Genomic DNA, 21,255 nt, shown 5'->3' on the forward strand with positions numbered 1-21,255 from the left:
GTGATGGCCGATTTCAAAACACTGCTTCAGGAAGAATTGGAGCATAAAGAATCAGCGTGTCGAATCAGCTGTTCGACTAAAGTCACGTGATTTCAGCAGTTTGACACGCGATCCGAATCATGATTTGATACACTGATTCATAATGCTCCGAAGCTTCCTGAAGCAGTGTTTTGAAATCGGCCATCTCTAAATAAGTCGTTATTTTGTTTTTTTTGGCACACCAAAAATATTCTCGTCACTTTATAAAATTAATATTGAACCACTGTACTCACATGAACTGATTTAAATATGTTTTTAGTACCTTTATGGATCTTGAGAGAGGAAATGTCATTGCTCCCTATGCAGGCCTCACTGAGCCATCGGATTTCAACTAAAATATCTTAATTTGTGTTCCGAAGATTAACGAAGGTCTTACGGGTGTGGAACGGCATGAAAGTGAGTAGTAAATGACAGAATTATCATTTTTGGGTAAACTAGACCGGTCTTGAGTACTATAACACTAGAATAAAAAGCATAATAATCTACTAAAAGTCTACTTTTCATATAATGGATGCATTTGCACTTAAAAGAATTACAACAAAATTTAAATATGACACAGTGCTATACCAGAGAATTTGTACCACAGTCTTTGGGGGAAAACCCCCCAAAGTTTTCTCAAAGATGACAGTGTACTGTGCAATATTGTTATAATACCCTCACAGAATTGAACTCTCTGGGTTATGACCCTCTCTGGTCTCTAAAGCCATTTTTAGCTTTTGCCAGAAGATCTTAGTATCTTCTCCAGGTTTGGGCCAGCGGAGGTAAGTTCGTTTTTTCACCAGCTTCCGCATCCTGTGGTGTGGAGAGAGCTGATGTGCGGGAATATCCTCCAGGAACACCAGGATCAGCACATCCTTCTGCTCATCAAAGAGCCTATAGCTTGCCACCTGAACCTCACTTGAACACCAGTTGCTCTTCAGGTAGTTCCTAGTGATCAGGCAGATGGTTTTGCGGCTGCTGTATATGCCATCAATGATGTTGTCTATTATTGGCCTTCCTGGTTCAAAGTCTCGATGGTGCAGGCACAATCTCCAGCTCTGTTCTCCTTCTAATTTGGGAATGAGTTCCTCCATTACCCAAGGCTCGTCTTCGGTGTTGTAGGAAATGAAGGCGTCGTACCGGATCGTTGAAACGGTCTGCTTCTTCTTGCTGTCGTAAAGATAGGCTAAGAAGAGGTAGTATGCATAAATCACCTGATAGCGCAGAAAATGCCAGACAAAGGACAAGAGGAGGGTGAGAGTGACCATAATACTGCTGCAAAGAAAGCAGATGAAGTCAATGTTCAAGGTGCAGGATTCGATGTTGAAAGCTGTCAAGCTCATGCCTCGTAAGGAACGAGGATAGCTACACGTGTACCTGTTAAAATAAAACACCTGAGTAGAATTAGTTTTCATGGCCCATTCAATGAAGAACTCGTTGTGACAGTCGCAAGTGAAGGTGTTTTTCTGCAAGTCGAGGACTTCTAGTCGAGGCAGTGACTGAATCAGAGTTTTGTTGATCGTGTCGATCTCATTGCCTGGGGCTTTTAAGGTCGAGAGTCTGGAGAGATTTGCATTCAACAGGAAATTTAGTGAGCGAAGCTGCGTTCTTGAAAGAATGAGTTTGGTTAGCCCCGAAATGGGGTGGAAGAGCTCAGCCGGAATCGAGTTGTCTTCAGACAGTGCGTTCTTGGAGAGATCCAAGAACCAGAGCTGGGGGCTGAACTTGAATGTATCAGGATTTAGATGACCAAGATTTGTGTTTCCAACATAAAACATTTCCATGGAGGATAAACCTTGAAGCAGATTTGAGGGTATTTTGTCGATTCCACGGCGTTGACTGTGAAGGGTCAATACCCTGAGTTGATTCAGATCCTTAAAAGGAGGGTGTTTCAATTTATTATCTGCAAATGAAATGCTGTTGGCGTACAAATCCAGATTTTGGAGGTTGGGCATGCCTGAGAACACATTCGGGTATCTGGTTAATGTTTTAGCTGTTATTTTGTTTGATGACAGAAACAGAGAAGTCAGATTCTTCAGTCCTTCGAAAGCTTGGGCTTCAATCTCTGAAATCTGATTGTCATTTAAGGTCAAACTGTTTAACTGTGACAAATTTCTAAAAGTGTATTTTTCTATTTTGCTTAGCTTATTATAATTAATTTGCAGATCCTTCAGAGAATGTGGCCCATTGCTGAAAGCATCGTCGATCCTTAACAGATCATTAGTTCCAAGCTTTAGGACTTCAAGACTCTTGAGGTCCTTGAACAAACAGGATCTAATGAGAGAGATTTTGTTACCATACAAGTACAGAGTTTTCACCTGTGTTAAATTGGCAAAGTCATCACAGGTGAGCTTGTTGATGCTGTTTCTACTGAGATCTATGAACTCAAGCGTGGAAAGAATTTGAAAGGAGTTTGTTATTTGAGTCAGTTTATTGATTTGCAGAAGCAGTTTTTTTAGTTGAGTGAAACCTCTGAACATACTCTGTGATAACTTGGATATTTCATTCTGTCCTAAATCTAATTCTGTCAGGTCAGAACAGGGATCAAACATGTTGTCGGTGAGGTGTTTTATTTTGTTAGCATTTAGCCGTACAACTCTTAGCATTGGAGAGCATGCGCTCAGTAGTAGGTTGGTCTTGTTAAGCTCAACGTTTCCATTAAACCTGATTTTATTCAATGAATTCTTGAAGCTCGGAAGCACATTTGCAACACTCTGGGGTGACATATTAACATCCATGAAGTATAATGTTTGCACGGAGGAGAAGTATGTCTTTTCTGTAACATTCCACGTCATGCTTCCATTTTGACCACAATAAGATAAATCAAGGTGATTGAGGGATGGAAATATATTGTCAGTGAGCTGAAATGTTGCCAAAGGGTTGTTGGAAAAATCAAGCTTTTTTAATGACAAGGGCTTTGTTGACATCTCATATGAGTTGAAAACATCGAAACTGTTGCTTCCGATGTAGAGTTCCTCCAAAAGTGGTGATGCAAGAACCGGCTTGACTTTGTCTATGTAATGGAGGTGGTTTTTTGTTAGGTTTAACACCTTTAAATTCTGAAGCGTGCTGAAAGCTGACTCTTCAATGTCTTTGATATTATTGTCATCCAGACGTAGCACCAGCAGGTTGCTTAGGCCGTGTAGCATCCCGCTTGAGACCGCTTTCAGTCTGTTGCTGGCCAGATTGAGATAGGTCAAGTTGGAAAGATCGTCAAGTGCACCCTCTTGAATTTGTGAGATCCTATTGTTGGATATGTTCAAGTCCTGTAAGTTTGACAAATGCCTAAAGTCTCCAATCTGGATCTGTGCAAAAGCATTGAAGGAAATATCTAAAATCTGGGTATTTCTGGGTATCCACCATGGAATCCTGAAAAAGCCCATTTTGTAGCAAAGCACTTTCGGTTGGATATCTCTAAGGGGAGTACTGATTGTACAGTTCTGTAAGGAAAATGCACTACATGGGGAAATGAAACCAAAGAGGACGATATATAATGTGATTTGTTGTAGTTTTCCCATGTTTTTTCTTGATTCTTTTTTCATGTCAAACAGAAGATCCATTGGATTTGCCTTGATTTTTTTTTTTTTTTTTTTTGTCTTTGAAATGTTTTTATTCTGTGCCCTTCACCCAGCAGTGTTTGGCTTTGAATTTCCTACAAAAGAATTTTTTTTTCAAAATTACTAAATTTAAAAATAAAAATTACATAAATAATACATTAAGAAATAATACACTGTAGAAAAAAATAAGTCAACTGTTGCATAGATAATTATGAGAAATTACACTGAAGTGATTCAGTAAATAAACCTCAATATATCAAATGATATATATCAAAAGGTTGATGTTTTCATATGGTTACTGTAAAATGGCAAGACAAACTGAACCTCTCGCAAAGATAATAGAGAAACACATCCTGCAATACTTCATTCCATTAGCATGAGCACAAGCATAGAATAATTATGTTTCCTGCAGTTTTACTACAGACAGTGGCTAAAAAACTACAGTTCTTTATCAAAACCATGCCAATGATAAATATATAGCCACATGAAACATAATGAATTTAGCACAATTATTATAATCTATAAAATGAATGCATTAATTAATTAATTAATTCATTCATTCATTCATATGAACGTGAATAGAATAGAACAGAATAGAATAGAAATCTTACAATATGTCTCCAACTATAGTTGCTGATATACAGAAATAAAACATTTTATTCACTCACGAATGTTTACCTCTTCTTTAAGTTCTTGTCTTCTAAAACCCTGCAAACAACTGGCTGTTCTTGTGTTATGTTGTATAGCAGGAAGTGAAGTAGTCTGAGGGAGGAAAAAAAGCAGAAGTAAAACCTGTATATACATTGTAAACCTGTAGCTTCACACGTCATGTGACACCTGTGGCATTTGGACCTAACCTGCTCAAATAAGTGTACAGGTTTGTGTGCTTCGGTGTTGTCTTAATGGACACTTCAAAGCCAGTATTGTCATGTGATAGCTCTGCTGTCATTCTGTATATTAAAAAATAAGGTTTAGTTCTCTTTTGGATGTGACCAACTTGAAGACAATGAGCTACACATACAGACAGTGTTGTCAGTAAGATTACTTCTCAATCAATCACATGAGAAGTTGTTCCCTCTACTCTATTTCCTCCAGTCATAGGAAGAGATTTATTTTAGTTAATGATTTATTGTTTTGGAATGTAGTGTTTAAACTCTCTCTGGCTCACACTGTTTCACTCTCTTCTTGACTATCATTACAATAAAATAGTCTTTTGGTATTGCAACATAGCCTACCTTTTGTTTTGGTGCTTGGCAACGTATAAATATAGTAAACGTACAGAATGTGACTCAGCAATATTAAATTAGCATAAATTTAGACTATTCTGTAGGAAAGAAGATCTCCAAAGAGAATAAAATAACAAAATCACATGTTCATTGCTTCAAAAAATGATAACTTTTTTGAAAAAGAAAAAATGCAGACATTAATGTTGTCTTTTTACTATTATAGTAAGAACTCACGTATTCAACATATTGTCAATTTGTTTATTATTATTTGTAAGTTTTTATACATAAATGTATAATTCTTAAATTTGTTTATTTATTGGTTGGTTGATAATGATTCCTATTACACTGACATTTATTATCAATGTACAATAAATGTCGGAGAAAAAGAGGCAGGAATTTATAGGAGATTTACAAGAAAAAAAAACATGGATGTTTAAAAAAGGAAACAGCGCTCTCTTGTGATCGACAAAAGAAACAAAAAAGGCGTAATAGTTGAACGCAGAGAGCGTGTTAGTTATAAAAGCGAGATCGATTGGTCAGGTCTTACACTGTATCAATGGACGCCTTTGACTTGTTTAAAAAGCTTGGGTCTGGAGCAAAGTTTGATCTCAAAAGGTTTGCTAAAGATGCAGAAAGATTTAAGGTAGGTTTTGATGCAAAGTGCATAATAAAGTTAACGTATTCTGGGTTGTTGTTTTATAAAACGGAAGAAATACGTGAATTTCAATTCGAAATGCTGCCACATGGCTAACATGTGTTTCCATTTTCCATTTAATGTTTTTGATAATGCTAGTGCTAATCCCAGTGAACCCAAATAACGCTAATATAGTGTCTTAACACGTAGTAAGAGATAGAAATGGACATTTTCCACAATTTAAACATCATTAGTTTCTTTACTGCGTTGCGCAGCTATAGAAACAGGAATGCTAGTTGGTGTAATTCTGTACTAAATAAACACATGCTCATTTGATCACTTTGTGATCATTTCACAAAGTGATCATGATCTAAATTCCATTCCAGTGACCATCTAAATTCATGTGTAACTCTCCTCTCAGGTAGTGAAATCTCAGAGCAAGGACAGCTCACAACAGCTGTCTGGAATCAGGTTTTTTGGCACAGACACACAAGAGAAAACGTCTCCAGAGTCCAGACTGAGTGAAGATGATGGTGAAGAAGAGAGAGAAGGGAGTGATGAAGAGCAGGCCTCTGGGAAACGGAAACGGACTGAAGTGGATGAGCCAGTGAAAGCAGCACGGAAGAAAAAGAAAGGAGATAAGAGAAAATCCGAAGGCAAGTCATCTTTCAGTCTCTAAAGTTTCCTAGAAATTCAGTGTTTATGGTTTTCAAACAGTTCTTCCTTCCTACTTTTGTGAAACAGTCACAGAACCTGAAAAGAGCGAGGGAGAAGGGATCCAATGGATGTCATCGCAAGACATGGTGAAAGACCTCAAGAAGAAGTCTAAAGACAAGCTCTCTTTGAAAACATTAAAGCAGCTTCATCATGAGAAGGTACAAAGTGTTAATATTGCTTTTTAAACTGCATTTAATTTTGCCACAATTGAATATTTTTGTATAATAGGGCTGATTAAAGGATTAGTTCACTTTGAAATGAAAATTATCCCAAGATTTACTCATCCTCAAGCCATCCTAGGTGTATATGACTTTCTTCTTTCTGATGAACAGAATCAGAGATATTTTAATAAATATCCTGACACATCTGAGCTTTATAATGGCAGTAAACAGGGGTCACGAGTATGAGCTGAAGAAAGTGCTTCCATCCACATCCATCCATCATAAACATGTACTTCACATGGCTCCAGGGGGTTAATAAAGGCCTTCTGAAGCGAATCGATGCATTTGTGTAAAAAGATATTTTACTTAAATATGGATTTGATGTAAAATAGTTATGTAAAATATCTAGCTTCTGCCAGACTGTTTCCGTAAGAAGAAAGTCATATACACCTATGGCTTGAGCATGAGTAAGGCTTGGGATAATTTTAATTTCAAAGTCAACTAATCTTTTACTAATAATTTTCATATTATGGACCATATTAAAATTGATTCTCTTTTGTCTAAATAAATACACACTAAAATCATTTTTAAATGCTACAAGTGAATTTAGACATCACAATACTGTAATGTACAGTATTAGAAATTGATATTTATTTTGAGATTTGCATTTAACAGTGTTTTTAAATTATGTGTTTAATTATGTTATTATATAAAATATATATTTTTGAAAGATTAAGTATAATTTTGTTAAAGTAGGATAATGGGCATCACAAATCATTTTAATTGTAATATTGACATTTTACTTTTTTTTTTTTTTTTTTTTTTTGTTGCAAATAGAGAATGTGTCCCTTAGGATCTATTCCACTGATTTGATCATGTGATCACATGATTAATTTAAAAGGCTTTATTGTTTTAAACTGGGTGTGTGTTTTAGGTGAATCAGATGCGGCACCAAAACCGGATTAACGTGCATGGGACAGACATTCCAGATCCTGTTTCCTCTTTTGAGGAGCTGCAGAAGGAATATGGTCTGGACCCACGAGTCATTCAAAACATCAAGGCAGCGGGTTTCCAAACCCCGACACCCATTCAGATGCAGGCCATTCCTCTCATGATGCATGTATGTCATGTATCTGATGAAAATTAAACAAATGTTTTTGTATTCCTGATCCTAAATTTAGTATTTTGATTCCATTGATCCATTTGTTTTAGAAAAGGGAGATCCTGGCATGTGCTCCTACAGGCTCCGGTAAGACTATGGCCTTCTGTCTGCCCCTGCTGGCCCACCTTCGCCAGCCCCTCAACAAGGGTTTCAGAGCCCTCATCATCTCTCCCACCAGAGAGCTCGCCACTCAGGTAAACGTTCAGCCCCTTAAGTTGAAAATTGCTGTAGACCACATCAAATAATCTACATGTTACAGACTGTTTAAAAATATTGACTGACGTACTGACTTTTTTTAAAATTTTATCTCTAGACTCACAGGGAGTTGCTCAAGCTGTCAGAAGGAGTGGGCTTCAGAGTTCACATGATCAACAAAGGAATTAATGCTGTGAAAAAATATGGGCCCAAGTCAGCAAAGAAATTTGGTATGGTTTGGCACAAAGGCTCTATGAACTGTTCTATATTTTTGGTATATTTCTATTATGACAACTCTCGTAAGAGTTTAGCATGGTATTGGATATGACAATGTTAGGAGTGTAACGGTACGCGTATTTGTACCTAACATTTTCAGCATGGGTCTTTCGGATCGGTATGCATTTGTACCAAACAAATACAGTGTTGTTTTAATCACACATGACATCATATACCGCACCTAATAATTGCAAGAAGCTTTGTTTTTTTGTTTTTTTAACTTTCAATAAGAAAAGCTTCACTTTCAAATCCTTTTCATTTTATCAGGAATTTCAAACAATAAATGCTGTTTTGATGCTCTTTGATGTGGCATGACAGATCGCTGTGTAGGCACCTCAGTTCAAACGGCAGCGGAGTGCGAGTGAACTCAATTGTCTTTCTCTTTACTACCACTTAGCATGAAACAAACATGAATGAACATCTCAGGTTTTCGCTCAATCAGTGTTTCAACCACTGAAAGACATCGATAATACGGCTTGTAAAGAATGTCACATAGCTTTACTTTTACCTCAGGCAAGTCATTCAGTGTCCACAGCTTGTTCATTTGCTAGAGAAATGAACTCAAGAAGAGCATTTCTCTAAATAAGAGCATTTCTCTATTGATGATGTAATTATTTAATCTGTTTAAATAAATCTGTTGTGAAAACAAATTATGAAAGCCACTGTGTAAATTATATTTTAGCAAGTAATAGGGCTCCCTATATAGTTTACAATAGCTGAGGGGATTTTATTTACCCTTAATTTTCCTAATCCTTATTTTTTTTATCCTTTTTTCCCCCTAGATATATTGGTGACAACTCCTAACAGATTGATATATTTATTAAAACAAGATCCTCCTGCTATCAACTTAAGTGGGTGAGTGACTGTAGTTTAGTTTAAGAAGAAAACATCTTTATATATGTATAATGTGTGTAGATTTTTCATCAAGGAGCTTCAAGTTCACCATCCTACACAGGAAATCAGTAGATTTCTCTAGCATGAATGTGTGTTTGCTGTCTGTAGTGTGGAGTGGCTGGTGGTGGATGAGTCTGACAAACTCTTTGAGGATGGTAAGACGGGTTTCAGAGAGCAGCTTGCCACCATCTTCTTGGCCTGCTCTTCTCCCAAAATCCGCCGGGTTCTCTTCAGCGCAACCTTTGCCACAGATGTGGAGCAATGGTGCAAACTGAACCTAGACAGCCTTGTGTCTGTCAACATTGGACCCAGGTATCGAAACACTCCTTTCGTGTCTTTTTCTTTGAGTTACAAGCTTAAGTTTTTATGCTTATTTTGTAGTAAACATAACTATTTTGGTTGGAAACTTGTAAAAACAGCACTACACTTATAAAAAAACACCAATAAAATGTTAATTTTTACAATAAATTAAAAACCAATATGATAAAATTGGTAACAACATGTTGAAATAAAACTCTGCTCTAGTAAGGTTGAATAAGACACATACCTGACTATCTCCGTTCACAGAAACTCTGCAGTTGAGACTGTGGAGCAGCAGCTGCTGTTTGTGGGTTCAGAAAATGGAAAGCTACTTGCCATGAGAAACCTTATAAAGCAGGTCAGTGATGTTCTCACTTCAGTTATTTGGATGAGCAAATATCAGGTCTTACCTCATAGCAAAAAAGAAAGAAAGCTCCTGAATTTCATCAGTCAGGCGCATCATAAGGAGAAGTTAGTTTTTAGCACTGTAATCGTCATAACCTCACATATTTTCCTTTCAGGGATTTTTGCCACCAGTGTTGGTCTTTGTTCAGTCTATTGACCGTGCCCGAGAGCTCTTCCACGAGCTGGTGTACGAGGGAATAAATGTGGACGTGATCCATGCGGATCGTACACAACAGCAGGTAATTAAACAGAACCAGATTTCCATTAAAGTCATTAATCATTTATTAAAATATAAAAATATTAATATCCATCCATCCATCCTTCCATCCATGCATCCATCCATCCTATTCACAGCGCTGTACTTTTTCCACATTTTATGTTACAGCCTTATTCCAAAAGGGATTAAATTCAGTATTTTCCTCAATTCTACAAACAATACCCCAAAATGACAAATGTTAAAAAAAGTTTGTTTGAAATGTTTGCAAATTTATTAAAGATAAAAAATGACAAACAAAAAATCACATGTACAAAAGTATTCACAGCCTTTGCCATGACACTCAAAATTGAGCTCAGGTGCATCCTGTTTCCACTGATCATCCTCGATGTTTCTACAACTTGAATTGAGTCCACCTGTGGTAAGTTCAGTTGATTGGGCGTGATTTGAAAAGGCACACACGTGTCTATATAAGGTCCCTCAGTTAACAGTGCATGTCAGAACACAAACCAAGGCATGAAGTACAAGAAATTGTCTGTAGACCTCAGAGACAGGATTGTATCGAGGCACAGATCTGGGGAAGGGTACAGAAAAAAATTCTGCAGCACTTAAGGTCCCATTGAGCACAGTGGCCTCCATCATCCGTAAATGGAAGAAGTTTGGAACCACCAGGACACTTCCTAGAGCGGGCCGCCTGGCCAAAATTAGTGAGCGATCGGGAGAGAAGGGCCTTCGTCAGGGAGGTGGCCAAGAACCCGCTGGTTACTCTGACAGAGCTCCAGCATTTCTCTGTGGGGAGAGGAGAACCTTCCAGAAGAACAACCATCTCTGCAGCACTCCAACAATCAGGCCTGTATGGTAGAGTGGCCAGACGGAAACTGCCACTCCTCAGTAAAAGGCACATGACAGCCCACCTGGAGGACTCTCGGACCATGAGAAACAAAATTCTCTGGTCTGATGAAACAAAGATTACCGACGCTCCCCATCCAACCTGATGGAGCTTGAGAGGTCCTGCAAAGAAGAATGGGAGAAACTACCCAAAAATAGATGTGCCAAGCTTGTGGCATCATATTTAAAAAGACTTAGGGCCGTTTCATAGTCAACGCATCTGTACGCATACGCGTCCCCGAGGCTACGCATCGTTACGCTTCGGCCGGCATTATGCGTCGGTGCGTAGCCAAATGTGTCGTCCTAGTTTTTGATACGCGACGCGCCGATGCACGCAATACTATGCGTTGTCGGTGGGGGCGACATTGCAAGTAATGTACATTAATTCAAGTATATTGTGTTTACAGAAGAAGAAGGTTTGAATACAATGGCGGGCGAAGAGGAAAAATTATGCGAACTTATACGTATTCATCCTGATCTCTTTTTTGATTTAAAGGGCGAACATACCACCGTCTGTCTCTGCGTTGCCTTTGTTGCCGCCGATGTAAAATCAGCAACAGAATACACTCCTCTTCAGTTGCCATTTTGATCTGAATATCACCCGACTCTACTACCCCCTGTTGCGTGAGCGGTGTATTGCATACACGCATCGCCCGTGACGCTTGCGTCCACTGTTTAGACTATGAAAGGGAGCGCGTCGCTCGCATCGCTCGCGTTGCTTGCTCGCGTTTCTCGCGTTGACTATGTAACGGCCCTTATTGTAATTGGTGCCAAGGGTGCTTCAACAAAGTATTAAGGCTGTGAATCCTTATAAAAAAACGAAAAAATCACATGTACATTTTTAACTTCTTTCACGTTGCCATTATAGATTATAGTTTGTAGAATTTTGAGGAAGATAATGAATTTAATCCCTTTTGGAATATGGCTGAAACATAACAAAATGTGGGAAAAGGGAAGCACTGTGAATACTTTCCGGCTGTTCACTATCCATCGGTCTATCGATCAATTGTAATATTGGACAAACAATTTTAACTCACATAATATTTGGCCACTTTATGATATAAATTCTATAGCCACTATAATTTCATGAAGAAAATGTTATCATCAAAACATGCAAACTCGGAGCGAGAGTTTAATCTTTTAAGTTCTAATTGCGATGAACAACAATTTGCATATTTAGAAACGCATGTATTCTCCTGTGTTGACGACCTAGATTTATAAATGATTTACGTTACAAATCTGGGTAAATGGTGCATGTTGCATTCCCAGATGAACGTTATAAGCAACCCAAAGTAACAGCATGTTCAGAGATGGAGTTTGTAAATTGATTCTACTCTGTGGAATGTGGCACTTTATTAAAGCTGCTGTAGGTAACTTTTGTAAAAAAATTTTTTTACATATTTGTTAAACCTGTCATTATGTCCTGACAGTAGAATATGAGACAGATAATCTGTGAAAAAATCAAGCTCCTCTGGCTCCTCCCAGTGGTCCTATTGCCATTTGCAGAAATACACCGCTCCCGGTAAGATACAACCAATCAGAGCCAGGAGGAGTGTCTTAGCAGTGTCAATCAATCAAGCTCGCGTGCGCGCTGATCTCACCCCTCCTATGCACAGCACCAGCGCATACAGGCTTCAAGATTACCGGTGTGCCGCAGCTTTGCTTATGGCAGAAAAACAATCCAAACTGCCAATTCCTCGAGTGGCATCTGCTCATAAAATAAAGACGGGTAAACGGAAAAAGACAGATGACGATGATAAAAAAGCCAAAAAGAAAGAATTAGATAGAGCCCGAAATAAAACGAGGGTAAATATCGGAGCGGCTTTTCCGAGGTGGAGGGAGCTATCCCTGCTTGATTTGTTTAATTTTTTAAGAACTACACAACTAAGATCATTTCAAAACAGGACTGACAAATTATGTATGGCATGGTTTCTTGTAGATTTCAGGGTGGTCCTTTGCATATAACATCGTTTTATTTCGCCATAAGCAAAGCTGCGGCACACCGGTAATCTTGAAGCCTGTATGCGCTGGCGCTGTGCATGAGAGGGGTGTGATCAGCGCGCACGCGAGCTTGATTGATTGACACTGCTAAGACACTCCTCCTGGCTCTGATTGGTTGTTTCTTACCGGGAGCGGTGTATTTCTGCAAATGGCAATAGGACCACTCGGAGGAGCTAGAGGAGCTTGATTTTTTTTCACAGATTATCTGTCTCATATTCTACTGTCAGGACATAATGTCAGGTTTAACAAATATGTAAAAAAATATTTTTTTACAAAAGTTACCTACAGCAGCTTTAATGTTCATGCTAAATTATGTTAATAAATGGAACCATATTGTACCTTTTTGTTACCTATTAGTGTATTGATTTTTATTTCTTAACTTGGTTTATGCCCATTTATATGATATAACAAAATATAATTTCTCTTTCACTGGTCTTTCCTTGTGTCTCTCATTAGAGGGACAATGTTGTTAACAGTTTCCGTTCGGGAAAGATCTGGGTGTTGATCTGCACTGCTCTGCTGGCTCGTGGAATCGACTTCAAGGGCGTCAACCTGGTGATCAACTACGACTTTCCTACCTCTGCTGTGGAGTACATCCACCGGATCGGTTAGTCTGTTAGCTGAGTAGAGAATATGATTTCATGTTGTGTAACTTTATTATACTAAGCTTGGTGCTTTCTTTCCCTTATAGGGCGAACTGGAAGAGCAGGACACAAAGGAAAGGCAATAACTTTCTTCACAGAGGATGACAAACCTCTTCTTCGCAGGTAATAACAGGACCGTAGAATTAGTTATTATAAGGTTAAATCATTTGAGATTTCAGGGACATCTGTTTTCTTGTGGAAAATGCTTGCATGAACTTCTGCTCACTTTTTTTTTTTTTTTTTTTAAATGGATCAGCATTGCTACTGTCATAAAGAGGGCTGGATGTCCTGTCCCTGACTACATGATTGGGTTCGAGAAAATCCAACGGTAGGGTTATGCTGTTATATTATGTTATAGGCATGTGTTTTTCCTCAATTCCACATGTTTTTGTAGTTTTTGTTTTTATATACCATATTATACCACTGTCAAGAGTCTGTCTACTCTCAGTTCTTTATTCATTACTGTGGTTTGGAGATAAAGCATGTCTAGCATGTTTAGATTCTTAAAATGCTTTATGGGCACTATTGTTGCCATCAAATGTCACAATAATAAGACCTCCAATTTTTCTCCCTACAGCAAATTGAAACGTCAGCTTGCGAAACATCCACCCAGACGGTCAACTATTCGCACAACGCCTCGCTTTCTATTTGAAAAAAAGCTCGGCAAGGGAAAAAGGTTTGTTTGGAATCCCAGAACAGGACCAGAATCACATTATTTCTGACTTTTTATAATTTAATAATTTTAATAAAATGTATTTGTTACCAAATTTAATTGACTTAATTATAATGGTGGTTTTTGATCTTAGTCAAACTTCACATGCTTTCACTGTTAATTTTCAGGAAAAAAAGAAAAGCTGCAGCAAAAGAAGCAAAAGCAAAAGGTGAAGCAACAGAAGTAATTTCTAACAGCTGATGTGGCATACCGTACAGACTGCTCATTTTTTCTATTCACCTTATTGTCTTTAATAAAATTAATGTTTACCAGTGTTTGTGTGTGAAGGTCTTATTGTTGTGACATGCTACATATGGAACAGAGATTATTGAAACTTGTAGCGCTCTTCCAATATACAGCACATAAAACATTTCCACCAAGTACTGGTAGAGGGTCTATTCAGAATGATTTGTTTTTAACAGATGGGACATGCTTTCGAAAACAGGTGCAGGTCAAACTCATAATGTCTAACTCTGGTTTACATAATGACACATTTTTAAACTAAAACCATATTGTATCTGATTAATAGATACAAGGAATAAATACTTTGAATGTTGCGATCCTGTCGGACTTATGATGGCAACCTGAATCGTAACAAAGCACTGTTCGCCAGAGGAGAACTGGCCCCCTGACTAAGCCTGGTTTCTCCCAAGGTTTTTTTTACTCCATTTTAACACCCATTTGCCACCTGATGTCACCTGTTGGAGTTTGGGTTCCTTGCCGCTGTCGCCTTTGGCTTGCATAGTTCGGGACACTTGACATTTGATAATCAACAGTGTTTTGATCTGCCTGCATTGAAACTATTCTTTAAGAGCTGCTGTGCTGGCAAAATTATGTACCAGTTATCACTGTAAAGCTGCTTTGACACAATCTGCATTGTAAAAAGCGCTATATAAATAAAGGTTAAAAAAAAAATAGCTTCATTAACTGGTGACTGCACAAAAGTTTCAAAATTTTGTATTTATTGTTATAACCATTTTATTACTGTATTTCCCCCTTTTTATTTCTTAAAAATATATTACATGAAATGTAAAATTTTAAATGAACTAAAAAAAAAATTCTTCAAAAAAGTTTTTTCAATATTCATGAGAATTATGAGATTTGTAAGAACATATAAATGGATTTAATTAAATTCCTTTGACTGCTGAAAAAATTGGGGTCGCATACAAAAAACTGCAATAAAATATGTATTTCATTGGTTATAGGGAAAGTCCCTACTTTTGAGTGTGTAGCAAGAATGTATGCCAGTATTGTGACATTGCTGTCTTAAAATTTTGTCTTGAAACCACATGCCCTGTTGTTACATACTATTGCAGTTTACATGCAAGCGTTATTGCTAAATGTATTATGTTAGAAATTAAAAATATTACATTTAAACCATAAAGCCAAAAATGCTTTGTTAACATGACTCAACAGCTCTTCTTTGGGCGGAAACAGACAGTTCAGTTTCACTTCAGTGTGGGACTGTTTGAAAGGCATACATTTTCAGGAAAGTAACAGTCAAGCAATCATAGACAGGAAACAATTCTTTAGTGGCTCCTCTTTATTTTCTAAAGAAGTTAGAAAAGCATTTTGACACCTTTGTATTAAATGTTTCTAATGTAAGACAATACACTAATTTCAGTTTCAGCCTCTGCTTGAAATGTGATGTTCAAATGTTTAAAATGGGTATAACTGAAATAATTATAATGTAATAAGCCTACGATTAATAATTTATTTGCTGTTAAAATGTAATAACATTTTAAATGTTATTTTAATGGAAACTAATATCAAGTAACTGATCAAAAGTTGTTTGGTTGCTCATTCATAGTGGGCAGTGCCGTTTGGTTTTGGTTTGGCTCATTGATGCCGCATCCTGTGTTTTGTAGGCTGGTAACAGTTTCATTTAGTGTTAGATAAGCACAGAGGCATTTGGATGATGGACCAGTCAATCACTTTTTATTTACAATGTTCAAATTTGTAATGGTGATCTTGGGACCAAACATAATGGAAGAACCTTTAGAAGACCCTTGAAGACCAACTGAAGGATTGAAGGGTTGGACTGTGACTGGAAATGACAGACACAGAAGACGGGTCACAGATAAGTTTTATTAAATTAAACACAGCTTTTATGATTATGTATTCATTTATTTATGATACCTGTAATAGGCATGTAATAAATGTGTTGTTACAATACTAGACAATATTAGTTGTTTCAATAAAGGTTTGTGGCTCCTAATGATTATATCAAGGAATAATTGTCATATATACATTAATTTAAAAATTAAACAATATTTGTACAGAAATAATGATTATTATTTTTAATTTGCTAATCCTATATTTTTTTATCAGTATAGATTTTTTATTGCTATTTGGAGGACCTTCGTTAGACGGCGCACTTTCTTGGTTTCTTCGATTTATGAAACCACAATTGTTATGGTACGTAATATTGCTGATGAAATAACATTGTTAATTTTTCCATCAAAACCCATTTTATTATTCCATTATTAGTAAAGCAGTCATTGATAATATTGAGTAATTACTGAATCATTTACTGTTTGTAACATAGACAGTAGTGCTATGTTTAGATGACCAAAAAATCAGGCTGTTGCTACGCTATTAGCTTTTGTGGCTTTTGTAAACTGCATTTGTGTTGCATGTGTGGTTATGCGTTTAGAGTCTATAATCTTTACTTAAAGACTAAACGCATCCAAAATCTTTGCTGTCATTATTATTAGTTGCAAAATTTTTGGCTTCTTTTATCGTTTGTTGGACACTTGTTCATCCATCAAGATCATCAAAGGGATTTAACCACTTAAATCAAGGATGAGTGATGCCTCTTAATATTACAGTATTGAGATTATTTATATCTTGAATATTACTTTATAGCACATGCAGTATCAAACTTGCTTGTTGTACAACTTGGTCTGGTCTTCTGGTCTGAAAACCGAATGATAGAAACCCACGAGGCCCGAGCCACAAGCTATAGCCATCGTGTATGATAAATTGAATAATATTATAATAATAATTACTTTAGCAACATGGGTTTTCAAGTCTTAAAATAGGCAGTAAGGCAGCCTTATAACTCCCTTATAATTCTCACTCTCAGCAGTAAGTCCTGCTCAATACAACATCTGTTTCATTTGCATTTGTTTTCAGGGTTCGAAATTGAGTCATCCCCATCAACCCAAAGAGGGTCAAATGAAGGTGCTTTTCACTTTACAGTATAGTGTCTGTTTTTGAAATGGTTTATGTTTTCATATGAAGTCAGCAAGATATTTTACAAAAATCTGTCCCACTTTATATTAAGTGTCCTTAACTACTTTTTACTTGCATCACAAAATAAGTACAATGTAAAAACATTTTTGTACACGATGTGCATTGTATCAAATTATTAATTTCAATGTTTAGTACACAGTAGTTAAGAATACTTCATATAAAGGGACCAAAATAAATCAGATCTGGCAATCGTTACACCCTTATTAGTAATATTTTTGTTGTTGTTATAGAAACCATAAATCCATAGTAATGAGGAGCATGGTTTTTGCTATGAAACTCGATTCTATACAAGATCTAAGGAAACTTTTAATTAGGGCAGTTATAGGAGAATTTAAGAGTTTTATATCCTGGATCCCACAAATTAAGGATGAAGCTAAGAACTTTTCTTCTCTATAGATATGTTCAGTTCTAATAAACTTGAATTAAATTTCACTTGAATTGGAATGATATGACGGTGAGTAATTAATGACAGAAATTTCATTTTTGGGTAAGGGTTAGGGTTAACCCTTTAATTCAGTAATTAAGAGCCTGCAATATAATGCTAAATTAATATTGTTTAACACATTTGGAGTCTATTCAAAAATATATTGTATCATTTGTTTCTGTCCTTTATTCATTGATTAATTTATTTATTCCAACTGAAAGGCGGTGACCAAGAGAGCTCAATGCACTGCAACTGAGGAAAACACATGCAAATAGAAAAAACACCAGCAAATTAAGAAAACATCTTCATCAGTTTGACAACACATGTGCTGCAAATACTCATGACACAACCACATACAGAAACACTCTGTAAATACTCACAATGCAACCACATATACTGTAGAAATGTGCTGCAAATACTTACAACACAAGCAAATACAGAAACGTTCTATAAATACTCAAAACACAACCAAATACAGAAACACACTGCAAATACTCACAATGCAACCACATATAGAAATGTACTGCAAATACTCACAAAGCAACCAAATACAGAAACGCGCTGCAAATACCCACAACACAAACAAATACAGAAATGCTTTGTAAATACCCACAACACAAACAAATACAGAAACGCATTGCAAATACACAATGCAACCACATACAGAAATGTGCTATAAATACTCTCAAAGCAACCAAATACAAATAGCACAGACCACAATGGAAATGTTTCAAGGGGACCCCAACAAGTGACAAACCTGGCTGGGACATTATTGTTCAATGTCTACTCATCAGTGGTGTTGTCAATGACCTGAAAGGTGAGAGTTTTGTTGTTGTTGTTGTTGTTGTTTATTTTAACATTCTGATCATATGTGCGTTGAGTATTTGCAGTGTGTTTCTGTATTAGGTTGCATTGTGAGTATTTGCAGTGAGTTTCTGTATTTGGTTGTGTTATGAGTATTTGCACCACATGTGTTTGCTGGTGTTTTTCTATTTGCATGTGTTTTCTTCACTTGCAGTACGTTGAGCTCTCTCGGCCACTGTATCTAACCCTAGTACAACATTAATGGGGAATAATGTGGGCCAGATAGGCTGAAATTTATCCCCAGTCCAGCCCTGATTCTCCTCTTCTAGGGTCAGAAAGAAGTCATATTAATGATACAACTATTTGAAGAAAACTCCTTAAGGCTGTTTAAGGCTCCTTAAGGCTGCACAAAAGTTGCTGTTTCTGGAAACCTGTTTGCTTTGACCTCATATCTGATGTTACTGAATTTATGCTTTTAATGTGTTGTAGCCTGTAATATTTATATAGTCCTATATATTATAATGGAATGTTTGATGTATACTCATCTCTGAGTGTTTAATTTTAGATTTTATTTTAATTTAAAATACTAGTTATTCCTGTGATAGAACACATTGTGGCACCAAGTTAGGCTACTATGTGTTCTTAATCCGGGCCCGTGAATAACTCACTGTGCATTATATTAAATGTTTTAAGTCTTTTCAAAGGCTTACTTATTTATTAACAAATAAAATGGTATATTTAGACCCCTATCCAGAGTGTGGAAAACCCTAAAGGATATGGTGGTGTGATAATATGTGATAAGGAGACATTCATCATTAACAGTCCACACTTGGTATGTTAACATGCTTTACTGTTTTCACTTCTAATTTGAATGACATAGTGACTTAGTATGGTAAAAGACTTGTTTTGTCTTCTGCAGGTGGCAGTTCCTGATAATAGAGCCTTGATTAGGTGAGATATATTATATCCCTTGCTATTAAGGACAAATTTTCAGCAGTTTTCTCAAAAATAGTACCAAATTTTATATGACTTCACTTATGCTACAACTTGACCAGTAACAAAATCTTCCTTTAGGGGGAAAAGTTCTGTCAGACCTGTTCTGTTTAATGGCAAGTGATGACAAGAAGACAAATGGCTTCCAAGACATCCAAGATCTGCTCCCATTATACTTAAAATAAAGCCATTTCATTTTCACCTGTGTCTTCTGTTAATAGCCATTTCCCGCGGAATTGAAACTGTCCAAATAGTCCGTATTTTTTTCCAAGCACATTTTACCAATTCCAAACCTATTCCAAAATTTACCAAATTTTACCTATTCCAGTGATATATAATTTTTCATGAAGGCTGGGAATGAAAAATGCCTTATATTCAGGTGTGCATAATTATTAGGCAGGCAAAATGAACCAAAAAAGACATTCAACTTAGACTGAAAAGTCAAAAATTATTAAATGCCCATGAGAAGGGTGTAATACTAATGCAATACTAGAAATTGCAAAGTTAAGGAATGACCAATGGGCAGCAAAACACTCATTGGGTCAGCAGGGTCAAACAAAAACAGGTGGATAAGAAAAGACACATGTTAACTGCAAAAGAATTAAGAATTAAGGCAAATAATTAAGTGTGAAACCATCAGGAACCCTTTAGTCTCCAGTGCCACCATTTTCCAGAACTGCAACCTACCTGGAGTCTCCAGAAGTGCAAGGTGTCAGGATCTCAGAGACTTAGGTTAGCTAAAGAATCCTAAAAAATGACCCCCACTTAATAAGAATCACAAGCTGAAATGTTGTAAAATGCATGAAGACTGGGTTTTTATAGACTTTATAGACAGACAGATTGAGAGTGACTCTTGAAGGACCAGCACAACATCCTCTTGTACCACTGTATGAAGAATTTATCTTCCAGAATCTGGCAGTGACTTTTGGAAGATCATTTTTATTCCATATATGCAAGATGGACTTCAGGGTAGGAGATGGACTAAAAATGAACCCCCAAAACTTACTGCCAGATTCTAGAAGATACATTTCTTCACAATGAGTGTTTTGCTGTCCATTGGTCTATTAGTATTGCATCCTTGAATTGAATTGAATTGAATTGAATTGCTCATGAGCATTTAATAATTTTAAATGCTCATGAGTTAAATCTCTTTTTTGTCTCATTTTGCCTGTAAAAGAAAACCTGCCTAATAATTATGCACACCTGAATATAGATATTTTTCATTTCCAGCCTTCATTAACAATTACATATCACTTATAAATGATAGTTATTAAGATTGATGTGCTTGGTGGAAAAAAAATGATTAGAAAATTTAACTTGCCTAATAATTCTGCACATGTTATATGTCATGTCCATTCCTGAATGAAAGATCAAAAAATCTGTAAAAAATTAAACATTCAAACCACAAACCACACTATCAGTATGCTATATAGTCCAATGCACAGAAAAATAAAGAGCAATAGTGAGTACACTACAAAACACAGGACACCAGGAAGCAGAGAGACCTGCTTGCTAGACACTAACACTCCTCATTAACTTACCTTACTCTATAAATGGAGGCTAGTACACTTGATTTTAATAGTAAGCCTTGGAAAATCCATATTAGCTGCAAGGATGACAATACACATGCCTAGAGCTTCCAGAGAACTATCCTAGTCCTCTATTTTTAAGGACCATGCTACAGTTTACTTCCAGTTAAATTACATTACATTTAAAGAATATCATCTCACTTTTTTCTCATCCCAAAAAAGTAACTTTAGCATACTTTTAAA

General features: G+C 36.7%; 2 protein-coding genes and 1 long non-coding RNA gene across 4 annotated transcripts; 2 read left to right on the plus strand and 1 right to left on the minus strand.

The window, feature by feature from the left end:
- Nucleotides 1-528: 528 nt before the first annotated feature.
- On the minus strand, nucleotides 529-9,526 carry tlr22 (toll-like receptor 22). Of its 2 annotated transcripts, none has more exons than XM_048165892.1 (3): nucleotides 9,388-9,526; nucleotides 4,254-4,337; nucleotides 529-3,670 (listed from the first exon to the last, which is right to left on the minus strand). In XM_048165892.1, the coding sequence occupies exon 3, from the start codon at nucleotides 3,576-3,578 to the stop codon at nucleotides 696-698; it is 2,883 nt and encodes a 960-aa protein (XP_048021849.1). In that variant the 5' UTR covers nucleotides 3,579-3,670; nucleotides 4,254-4,337; nucleotides 9,388-9,526; the 3' UTR covers nucleotides 529-695. The 2 variants fall into 2 exon arrangements, with proteins under 2 accessions (XP_048021849.1, XP_048021850.1); XM_048165893.1 differs by having other exon boundaries at nucleotides 4,244-4,337.
- ddx52 (DEAD (Asp-Glu-Ala-Asp) box polypeptide 52) lies at nucleotides 5,323-14,279 on the plus strand. Its single transcript, XM_048165894.1, has 15 exons — nucleotides 5,323-5,444; nucleotides 5,857-6,091; nucleotides 6,180-6,310; nucleotides 7,248-7,433; nucleotides 7,526-7,669; nucleotides 7,789-7,900; nucleotides 8,729-8,801; nucleotides 8,949-9,152; nucleotides 9,408-9,498; nucleotides 9,662-9,784; nucleotides 13,105-13,255; nucleotides 13,340-13,415; nucleotides 13,549-13,620; nucleotides 13,870-13,968; nucleotides 14,133-14,279. Exons 1-15 carry the CDS (start codon nucleotides 5,358-5,360, stop codon nucleotides 14,203-14,205), a joined length of 1,857 nt encoding a protein of 618 aa, XP_048021851.1. The 5' UTR covers nucleotides 5,323-5,357; the 3' UTR covers nucleotides 14,206-14,279.
- Nucleotides 14,280-15,480: 1,201 nt separating this feature from the next.
- On the plus strand, nucleotides 15,481-19,684 carry LOC125253368. Its single transcript, XR_007181423.1, has 5 exons — nucleotides 15,481-16,422; nucleotides 17,143-17,190; nucleotides 19,233-19,322; nucleotides 19,410-19,441; nucleotides 19,565-19,684. It is a non-coding gene; the product is annotated as an uncharacterized LOC125253368 (long non-coding RNA).
- Nucleotides 19,685-21,255: the final 1,571 nt, after the last annotated feature.

Source organism: Megalobrama amblycephala, linkage group LG18 (genome assembly GCF_018812025.1).
Source record: "Megalobrama amblycephala isolate DHTTF-2021 linkage group LG18, ASM1881202v1, whole genome shotgun sequence".
Lineage (NCBI taxonomy): Eukaryota > Metazoa > Chordata > Actinopteri > Cypriniformes > Xenocyprididae > Megalobrama > Megalobrama amblycephala.

Coding starts and splice junctions, on each gene's coding strand:
- tlr22 (XM_048165892.1), bottom strand. CDS start 3,578: ATGGATCTTCTGTTTGACATGAAAAAAGAATCAAGAAAAAACATGGGA.
- ddx52 (XM_048165894.1), top strand. CDS start 5,358: ATGGACGCCTTTGACTTGTTTAAAAAGCTTGGGTCTGGAGCAAAGTTT. Junction 9,153..9,407: donor TCTGTCAACATTGGACCCAG/GTATCGAAACAC, acceptor CTCCGTTCACAG/AAACTCTGCAGTTGAGACTG. Junction 9,785..13,104: donor CGGATCGTACACAACAGCAG/GTAATTAAACAG, acceptor GTCTCTCATTAG/AGGGACAATGTTGTTAACAG.